At 39.5% G+C, this 10132-nt stretch overlaps 2 protein-coding genes and 1 pseudogene across 4 annotated transcripts; 2 read left to right on the forward strand and 1 right to left on the reverse strand.

Annotated features, from left to right (window-relative positions):
• The first annotated feature begins 156 nt into the window (after window positions 1-156).
• Window positions 157-3752, forward strand: LOC133720807 (DExH-box ATP-dependent RNA helicase DExH12-like; annotated as a pseudogene).
• LOC133720809 (DExH-box ATP-dependent RNA helicase DExH12-like) lies at window positions 3570-4709 on the forward strand. The gene has a single exon (XM_062147282.1). The coding sequence runs from the start codon at window positions 3570-3572 to the stop codon at window positions 4707-4709; it is 1140 nt and encodes a 379-aa protein (XP_062003266.1).
• A 2128-nt stretch (window positions 4710-6837) lies between these two features.
• Window positions 6838-9832, reverse strand: LOC133721458 (uncharacterized). Of its 3 annotated transcripts, none has more exons than XR_009852196.1 (5): window positions 9484-9529; window positions 7638-7698; window positions 7409-7492; window positions 7199-7329; window positions 6838-7111 (listed from the first exon to the last, which is right to left on the reverse strand). XR_009852196.1 is itself a non-coding variant. In XM_062148080.1 (2 exons), the coding sequence occupies exons 1-2, from the start codon at window positions 9809-9811 to the stop codon at window positions 8485-8487; spliced, it is 681 nt and encodes a 226-aa protein (XP_062004064.1). In that variant the 5' UTR covers window positions 9812-9832; the 3' UTR covers window positions 8123-8484. The 3 variants fall into 3 exon arrangements, 1 of the variants encoding a protein (XP_062004064.1); XR_009852197.1 differs by having other exon boundaries at window positions 7577-7698; window positions 9484-9504; XM_062148080.1 differs by lacking the exons at window positions 6838-7111; window positions 7199-7329; window positions 7409-7492; window positions 7638-7698 and adding an exon at window positions 8123-8837 and having other exon boundaries at window positions 9484-9832.
• Window positions 9833-10132: the final 300 nt, after the last annotated feature.

A 10132-nucleotide genomic window follows, 5' to 3' on the forward strand; every position in this document is an offset into this window, starting at 1 on the left:
ATCAATAATCGAATTGATTATAACCCAAAAAATTTGCCGAACGCAGTTCTCATCCCGGCTAACAGATGTGAGTAGCAAATGATGAGCTTCCATTGAAATAGAGTAGCAGTGGTGTTAAAGACAGCATAACCATACCAATTTGCAAGACAAGGATAGATGTGTAAGGAACAAAAGGGTCTGAGAGCAAGTATATATTGCTCAGCCAAGATCTCATAGAGGATGATTTGGTGTTTCAATGGCAGGAAGGAAAACCTCAGTATGATTCATATGGAGAGAAGGGATAATCATGTCTGGGCACACTGAACTGCAATACTATCTTTCTATGATGAACCAACAACTTCCTTTCCTATTGACATCAGTCAATTTGTGTCCAGACTCCAAATTGAATGCTGTCAATTTGTGTTCTTGCAACTGTTCAAAATGCTCAACAAGCTTGCTTGCCACTGGTTGGGATACACCATCCTACCCGTATATTCCGCATGTCGTCAAGGAATCCTACGCTCTATGTTTTGGACTTTGGAAGCTAATGTTCTCACCCCCACAGATCTTACATTGGAGGAGAGGCGAGCTGATTTGGTAAGCATCACTACCTACATGCATGAAATTATTTTTTCATGTGTTTACCGTTTTGTATTGTCAGTGTTGTGTTAATTAAAGACAAGAGTTGAGGCATGACTGATGATGCAATTATTATGTCAAACATTAACAGTAGAAATGGTAGAGAAACAACACCATTAAAAGATACATAAATTTGCAGCAGCAGGAAATAGTAATCAAGTCGAACATTACATCTACTATGTACAAATAAAAGATTCACTATCCCAAACAGATTTGTTTGTCATTTGATTGTTGTAGCCATATGAGACTTATGATAGTATTAAGCTATTCTTGACAGTGAACAAGAAACAGGTGCATGTCAATCCTGTGGATTATTAAGCACAGGGGTTCGCTGACAGACAAAGAAAAACATTAGGTGGCTTGGCATTGTCAAAAATAGTATTAGGAATTCGTCCTGCACCATTTTATTAGGTAGCATTTTAGTCTATATGGGTTGACCATTTTTATGTTTTTTGGTCCCTGATACATTTTTGCTTGTTACATGTTTTTCTCCTGATATTCTCAATTTGATATTCTATTAATTGATGTATGTTCTTGCTGGTTTGTATCTGGTGATTCTGGTCACTGTTAATTATCCTAAATGTATGACATTTGCACTACTTATTTTTTGTGTGTGTTCTATATCTCTCATGTAGTTAACCTTTACTTTTCACAGATCCATTCTGCTGCAACCATCTTGGAGAAGAACAATTTGATCAAGTATGACAGAAAAAAGTGGATATTTCCAGGTCACAGACTTGGGTTGCATTGCTTGCCATTACTACATAACTCATGGGACAATATCGACATATAATGAGCATTTGAAGCCAACTATGGGGGATATTGAACTTCATCAATTGTTCTCCTTCAGTGAAGAGTTCAAGTATGTCACTGTGCGGCCGGATGAAATTATGGAACTAGTAAAACTATCGGAATGTGTTCCCATTCCGGTCAAGGAGAGCCTGAAAGATCCCAGTTGCAAGATTAATGTTTTGCTGCAAGCATATATTGCACAGCTGAAATTTGAAGGGTTTTCATTGACACAAGATATGGTTTACATTACACAGGTTTGTCTTCTTTGTCCTTGCCCTTTTTCCTTTCTGTCTTCTTTTTGAGTTACCGTTAGTTGTTAACATATGTTTTACTTCAGTTGGATTTGTTTGCTTTTCTTAGCTTTTATTCATTTGTCTCTTTGATTTCTCTTGGTCAGAGTGCTGGGCGTCTTGTACGAGCTCTTTTCGAGATCGTTTTGAAACGAGGCTGGGCTCAACTTGCAGACAAGGCTTTGAACTTGTGTAAAATGGTTAGCAAGAGGATGTGGAGTGTCCAAATACTTCTTCGCATTCCATGGAATAACAAAAGATATCTTGGTGAAGTTGGAGAAGAATAATTTGGCCTGGTAAAGGTATTATGACCTCTCTTCAGAGGAGCTAGGGGAGCTTATAAAGATGCCAAAGATGGGAAGAACACTTCATAAGTTCATCCACCAGTTCCCCAAATTAAACCTTGCAGCACATGTGCAGCCAATTACTTGAACTGTACTGAGGGTTGAGCTTACTATAATGCCTGACTTTCAATGGGAGGACAAATTTCATGGCTTCGTGGAGCCATTTTGGGTACTTATGGAGAATAATGATGCCATTATGAATATTTTTTGCTGAAGAAGCAGTATATTGATGAGGATCATACTTTGAACTTCACTGTTCAAATTTACTAACCCCTTCCGCCTCACTACTTCATTCGTATTGTATCTGATAGGTGGCTTGGGTCAGAGACTGTTTTACCTGTTTCTTTCAGGTACCTCATTTTACCTGAAAAGTATCCTCCACCAACAGAGTTATTGGACCTGCAACCACTTCCTGTGACCACATTAAGGAATCCGCTATATGAAGCTCTGTATCAAGATTTCAAGCAGTTTAATACTGTCCTGACTCAGGTCTTCACTGTTTTGTATAATTCTGATGACAATGTCTTAGTTGCTTGCACCAACAGGGAGTGGGAAGACCATATGTGCAGAGTTTGCTGTATTGAGGGAACATCAGAAGGCCTCTGAAAGTGGCATTGTGTATATTGTCCCTGTTGAAGGTCTTGCTAAGGAACGGCACACTGACTGGCAAAAGAAGTTTGGAATGGGACCAAACTGTCTTAATCTGCGAGTTGTTGAATTAACAGGGGAAAGAGCCACAGATTTAAAGCTACCTGAAAAAGGTCAGATTATCATCAGACTCCAGAGAAATGGGATGCTTTATCTCGCAGATGGAAACAGAGGAAGCATGTACAACAATGACACTTGATTGGTGGTCAGGGTGGTTCCACATTGGAGGTAATGGTCTCTTGGATGAGACGCATGTCAAGTGAACTTTAGAACAAGATTCGTATTGTAGCTCAAGTTCTCTTGCAAATTCCAAGGATGTTGGAGGATGGATAGGGGCTGCCTCTCATGGCCTTTTCAATTTTCCTCCTGGTGTGCACCCAGTGCCAGAAATACACATTCAGGGGTTGATATAGCTAATCATGAAGCAAGGATGCAAGCTATGACAAAACCAACGAACAGTGCAATTGTTCAACATGCCAAGAATGGAAAACCAGCTCTTGTGTATGTTCCTACTAGGAAACATGTCCAACAAACAGCTCAGGATCTAATGGATTACTCAAATGCAGAGAGTTCAAATGCAAATGGGAACCCCTCCTTTCTGTTGTGGTCTCTAAAAGAGATAGAGCCTTTCATTGAGAAAATTAGCAATGAAAAGTTGCAAGACGCTTTGCGGCATGGAGTGGGCTTCTTGCATGAGGGACTAACCAGTGACGATCAAGACATTGTGCCAGCACTTTTTGAAGCTGAGTATATTCAATTATGTGTCATGAGCAGTTGTCAGCCCATTTGGTGGTTGTGATGGGAACTCAATATTATGATGGCCGGGAAAATCTTCACACTGATTACCCAATTGCTGATCTCTTGCAGATGATTGGTCATGCCTGTCGCCCTAAGAAAGATAATTCTGGGAAATGTGTCATCCTCTGCCATGCTCCTCGTAAAGAATACTACAAAGTTCTTATATGAAGCATTGCCTGTTGAAAGTCATTTGCACCATTATTTACATGACAATGTAAATGCAGAAGTTGTAGCCCAAGTAATCGGGAACCATGAAGGGGCTCTCAATTACCTTACGTGGACATTTTTCTACAGGAGGCTCACACAGAATCCCAACTATTATTATCTTCAGGGAGTTACACACGCACATAATTCTGAGTACCTTTCAGAGCTTGTTGAAAATACACTGAATGACCTGGAAACAAGAAAATGTGTTGCTGTGGAGGATGGGGATGTTTCTGCCTTAAATCTTGGTATAATATTTTCATATTATTGTATCAGTTATTCTACAATTGAGCGTTTCAATTCTTCCTTAACTTGCAAAACGAAGATGAAGGCTCTTCTTGAGATTCTAGCTCATGCTTCAGAGTATTCGCAACTTTCCATACTACCTGGAGAGGAAGAGGTGATTCGAAGGTTGATTAACCACCATAGATTTTCCTTTGAGAATCCCAACTTCACAGATCCTCACGTCAAAGCAAATGCTCTTCTTCAGGCCCATTTTGCAAGGCATCATGTGGCTGGGGACCTATCATTGGACCAGCTTGAGGTTCTCCTTTCTGCAAGTAGGTTGCTTCACGCAATATTTGATGTCATTGCCAGCAATGGATGGCTAAACCTTTCTCTCCTAGCAATGGAAGTCAGCCAGATGGTGACTCAGGGGATGTGGGATCATGACTTGATGCTACTACAGCTTCCTCACTTCACGAGGGAGCTGGCAAAGAGATGCCAAAAGTTTCCTGGAAAGAATATAGAGAGGGTATCTGATATGGTTGACATGGAGTATGATGAAAGGCGGGAACTACTTCAGGAAGTACTTCATATGTCAGATATACCGTTGGAGGATATTGAACAATTTTGCAAACGATTTCCCAACATTGGAATGACATGTAAGGTGCTGGGGAGTGAGAATGTAAGAGCTGGGGAGGAAGTCACTTTGCAAGTTGATATGACTGTGAACAGGTTGGCCCTCTTCATGCCCCGAGGTATCCCAGGACCAAAGAAGAGGGGTGGTGGCTAGTAGTCGGGGACACCAAGACTAACTCACTGCTTGCCATTAAGAGAGTTCCCCTACTAAAGAAGGCGAAGGTCCAGCTTAGATTTTTGGCTCCTGCAGAAGCTGGAAAGAAGACATACACACTGTATTTCATGTGTGATTCATATTTGGGGTGTGATGAGGAACATAACTTCACTGTCAATATTAAAGAACCAGCAACCCCTGATGAAGACGATGCAGACACTGAGATGAGAGGATGAAAACTTTTTTAACATTCGTGAATATTTGCTAAGATCAAATGGTTGTGAGAAACATTTTGATTCTTAGGTTTGCATCAATGATGAATGCTCCTGATTTTTCATGGAAAGTTTTAGTTCTTGATGTGTGAATGTATGCAATTTGTGTTGATGCAATTTCGTTCATATATAAGTGTCTTACATGCTTTGCTTAAAAATATGTGATTTGAGTTGTGAAATCAGTCTGTGTCTGATCTGTATATGATGCTGTGTTATATGGATCGATTATAGCTTGAGTGAAATTGCTGGATCAGGGTTCACTGTTGTCTGACTTGTCTCTTATAGTTATGATGCTCTCTCTCGTGTAATGCTACTGATGATTACCTGCTTGTTTCAAAGATATTGTAATCTTCTTTGTTGTTCTCCAGTCTAGGTGAATTCTGAGGATATATAGTTTAGGTCTACATTTTCATCTCAAATTGCATATATTTTTTTATTACTACTGTTTTTTCTGGAGTAGGAGCGGGAGGAAATCTGCTCCGTCTCTGTGATTTCTTTGCTCTTTATTAGTTTCCTTCTGTGCAGAGTTTCATATTCTTTTTCGGCCTCTCATGAAACTAACCCATGGATTAATGCATGATCACAAAGTAAACAACAGCAAGGATTTATTGACACTTTATTTCCTAACCTTTTACATCTGATACTCGTAAAGGAACCATAGTTTAATATCCCAACAAATACAATGGATATGTATATAGATTATAGTTATAGATATACAGGGGTTGATCAATGGACAAGAGGAGAAATGATGGTGATGGTCGTTAATAGACCGGACCCTTGGTGTTCATGCTTTTCTTGATCTGCTCTGCATTTTCTTAGACGAACTCCTTTGATTCTTGCAAGCCTTTAATTCTTGTGCCTTGCCCATGACGGTGTCAACCGCCTTTTGGGCAGTGTCCTTAGGTGAACCCCATGCATTGCAGAGTCTGCAATGCTTTCTCACTCACATCTTGTGCTGTTGCAGACACCTTCGCATCCATATCATTGGTCTGATTTGCCACCTGTATTCATTCACATCACTCCCTTATTATATACAAGCAAATTATATCCAAAAAAAAATATATATATATATACAAGCAAATATAGCATTGATATAGGGAACTGAGTTAGGAACTTAGGATTATCAAGCCTTCGACCCATCCCAATGTAACCAAAAAAGACTCATCGATATTTATATGGCTCGAGGATTACTTGTTCACCAGTTTTCCTAGCTTCATTTGCTCCTTGTTGTAGTGCGTCTCTTGCTTCTTGCTGTGAAGTGTGAACCCACCTGTGATATACACATTACCTAACCATTTATATCCTCTCTAATAGAATAGGATTCAGATCAAATCCAACAAATGTGACCATGAACATAAATTTTACTTGAATGTGTCTCGAAAGAATCCTAGAAGTTGCTGTCTTGCAATTGCTGCTCCAAGTTTGGTGGTGAAGCTTGCCATTGTTCTAGAGCTACTGTCTTTGGGTCTTTTCGGAGATTTTTGTTCCTCAATGCTACTCTCTTCGACCAAGTTGAATTGAGTTGTTGTCGAGACTTTTGTATTTGGTTCTATTTTCTTATAATAAAAAATATATAAAAAGAAAAGAAACAAAGATCCGAAACTCGGATCTTGCATGTATGATACAAGCATATGAGGATCAAACTAGGAAGAGAAGAAAAGCAACAAGCACGGTTTATTGGCTTTGAAGATATATGACCCATTTTTCTTCTAATAGGAGGAATAAAGCAATATGTTGATATTGCTGAGAAAGCTCACACCTTCTTCACTAAATGATGGACTCCCTGTTCAGCCTCAGTGACCAACCTTATTGCTGGTTTGTGCCAATACTCGGAAGCTAGAGGAAAAAGAGAACTCAAGAGAGAATAAGAGCTACTAGTATGTTGCGCTCAGTCATGGCTAGGTTCTGCTCATGAAGCACATTGTATGATCTCATTCTTCAGTGAATGTTATCAACTCTGAAAATTAACTATGTTGATGACTTGATACTGGCTTAGAATGTATAAAGTCTGATGTTGCACCATACGAAGTTACAAACATATTCTCTTTGTAGTTTTGCGACCCCTTTCTTTGTGGCGAGAATCAATCTATGCACTTTCATCTTGATGAAATGGACATAGCCTCTTCAAACCTGGCATCATCAAACAGTTTATCTCTCTAGTAGGAAATATATGTAGCTTTTGAATAGACTGATCAGAATAAGAAGAAGAGACTTCACCTTGCTGACCAACTAATGAATCCCCTTTGAAACACCAACAGATGCATCCACTTCAAATGCAGCCATCTCATTGTGACAATTATTTTCAAACCTTCCTTGGTGCGGATTGTTGCTCTCCCAGTCATCTTCACCTGCATGGAGAACCATTTTCGTCAATTTTTACCTTGATAATTACTAGAAAGTTCATCTCATGAAAATTTAAGTTTCTACCCTTCAAGCAAGCTATAGAATCTCTGGAGCACAAAGTGCCATTTGAAAGTTCAATCTTCGAACAAGCATTGCAGTGCTACCACACTGTAAATCATCAGAGTGGATGTTAGAAATACTCTCCAATCATTGGGTACAGGAGAAGCTGTGAATAAGTAAATAGTCACCTACATTTCAGTCAATCTGTTGTTGACCTATAAATCACAAAAGTTGACCTCTCACAAGTTCATACCTCGTATGTGGCAAAGATGTCACCTACACATTTCCGCGGTCCTCCACCAAAGGGCAAGTAACTGGAACAATAGATCAGTTATAAGCGCATATAAACTAATTGTTTAGAAGAGAAAACCATACAAGGATTTGTAACATGTATCTGACTAAAACTAATAGTTAACAGTTATCAACTTTTAACTCGTTACAACCCGCAGAGATATGTAATAAGATTGTGATTAGTATAGGAATCTAATTGAGCATTTGATTCACTGCTTAACATGCGCACAGAAGCATGGAGGTATGAAAGAGGGCTTTGTTCTAAAAGCCAAACTCAAATAAATTCCAATGCAAACTACCAAAAAGTATGGAAAATGAGGGGCTTGTTCCTTAGTAAAGTGAAATTTCAGTTCATCTTCCAAAAGCTGATATTATTTCAATATGCCATATCAACTTTATTAAACAACCAAATCTTACTCTAATAGTAAACCATCAATTGATCCTCACTCTCACTAATTGCACTACACTTGTTTAACTCCTCAAATTCCACAATTAAAAAAAAAAAAAAAAACCCAGCACAGCTACTTCCAGAACAATTACTAATCAGCACCAAACTCCAGAACCACACTCGCATCAAATCAGCAGAGTGCTTGTCCCACTCTGCCCCTAACATCGATCATACAAAACCATGCCAGATTAGGGCTTGCATTCATCTAAAATCAAGAAACATTAAGACATCAATGATACTGTGAATTGCATTACACCATATGGAATATAAAATCGAAAAATTCCTAGAAGCATTTCTATAACCACTACTGGTATTGACAGCTTATGCCAGACTTTCTATTACAAACCAACAAGGTTTTCGACTAGTCGAAAATATCTTGTTTTTTGTCGAAGTTGAACATATCTGGCGATGCAGAACCAGTCTTCTCTGGAGAATCATTACCCTGCGCACCAGTCTTCTCTGGAGAATCATTACCCTGCCCACCAGCACAGCCTATCACAGCTGCAGCAGGAACAGCCCAGAACTGCTCCATGTGTGGTGGCATCGCCGTCCCCTCAGCCGTTGTTTGTTCAAAATCCTTCATGGCAATCCCAAAATACTTTCCTTCCTTCCTTTCTTTTTGAACCATCTTCCTCCTCTCATTGGCATGCCTCATGGCCTCAGCAAACTTTGTTAACTTCAGAGTCCTCCACGGTGCACCAAGCACCGAAAAACCTAATCCACAAAAAAAAAAGATTCAGCCACAAATTCTACATAATAATCAGAAGGTAAGGTAAGTGAAATTGAATTCTCGTAATAAATCAAAAGTAGTAACTGAGATTGAGGACTAAATTGAGCTAATATATACTATTGTATGAAGTTGATTGACATTAATGTATTGATGCATCAATGTATTGAAAATGAGCCCTCACAATACACCGAAAATTCTCCATAATAATCAGAAGGTAAGGTAAGTGAAATTGAATTCTACCGTAATAAATCAAAAGTAGTAACTGAGATTGAGGACTAAATTGAGCTAATATATACTATTGTATGAAGTTGATTGACATTAATGTATTGATGCATCAATGTATTGAAAATGAGCCCTCACAATACACCGAAAATTCTCCATAATAATCAGAAGGTAAGGTAAGTGAAATTGAATTCTACCGTAATAAATCAAAAGTAGTAACTGAGATTGAGGACTACATTGAGCTAATATATACTATTGTATGAAGTTGATTGACATTAATGTATTGATGCATCAATGTATTGAAAATGAGCCCTCACAATACACGTAATTAATTAAATTATATAAAAATCCTGTGCATAAGAAAAAAGGAGAGTGAAGATCAATAGTCTAACAAGTCTTGCACCTTACCCTCAGGAGATTTGGATCGGCTCTGAGAACCGTCGCGACCCAGTGAACGGCCACGATCGTCGTCGCCCACCGATTGAGCCCTCCGAGCCCTGACGCGGACCGATCTTCCTCTCTGACCCCTCACACCAACCGACCTACCCCTTTGAGCTCTCACACCGACGGATCTACCCCTCACGCTCGCGCCCGCAGACCTACCCCTCACGCTCGCGCCGGCCGACCTACCCCTCACGCTCTCGCCGGCCGACCTACCCCTCACGCTCGCGCCAACCGACCTACCCCTCACGCTCGCGCCAACCGACCTACCCCTCACACTCACGCCCGTCGTCATCGCCCTCCCCTCAACTCTCAGTCTCACTCTACCACTAAATTGAATCCGAATTTTGCCGAGTTACATATGGAAGCTATATAGTCATAGTCACATTGGGCCGAGATATCGGGTTTAAACAAAACAGCCCAAAAGTAAAATGCCGAGCTGAACCATTGGCTTAAAATGGAGGAAAAGATTAAAATATTAGATTTGAATAAAATGAAAATGGAGGAAAAGATTAAAATATTAAATTTTGTATGAGATATTAAATTTTGCATGAGATAAAAGACAAAATTATTAAATTTTTTTGTTTCTTTTTCTCGTTGGGGTTTATCAATAGTA

This window comes from Rosa rugosa, chromosome 7 (genome assembly GCF_958449725.1).
Source record: "Rosa rugosa chromosome 7, drRosRugo1.1, whole genome shotgun sequence".
NCBI lineage: Eukaryota > Viridiplantae > Streptophyta > Magnoliopsida > Rosales > Rosaceae > Rosa > Rosa rugosa.

Excerpts from the sequence above, each read along its gene's own strand:
- LOC133720809 (XM_062147282.1), top strand. The coding sequence starts at position 3,570 with ATGCCTGTCGCCCTAAGAAAGATAATTCTGGGAAATGTGTCATCCTCT.
- LOC133721458 (XM_062148080.1), bottom strand. The coding sequence starts at position 9,811 with ATGACGACGGGCGTGAGTGTGAGGGGTAGGTCGGTTGGCGCGAGCGTG. Across the intron at positions 8,838-9,483 it reads CCGATCCAAATCTCCTGAGG|GTTTTTCGGTGCTTGGTGCA; the intron begins GTAAGGTGCAAG and ends TTTGTGGATTAG.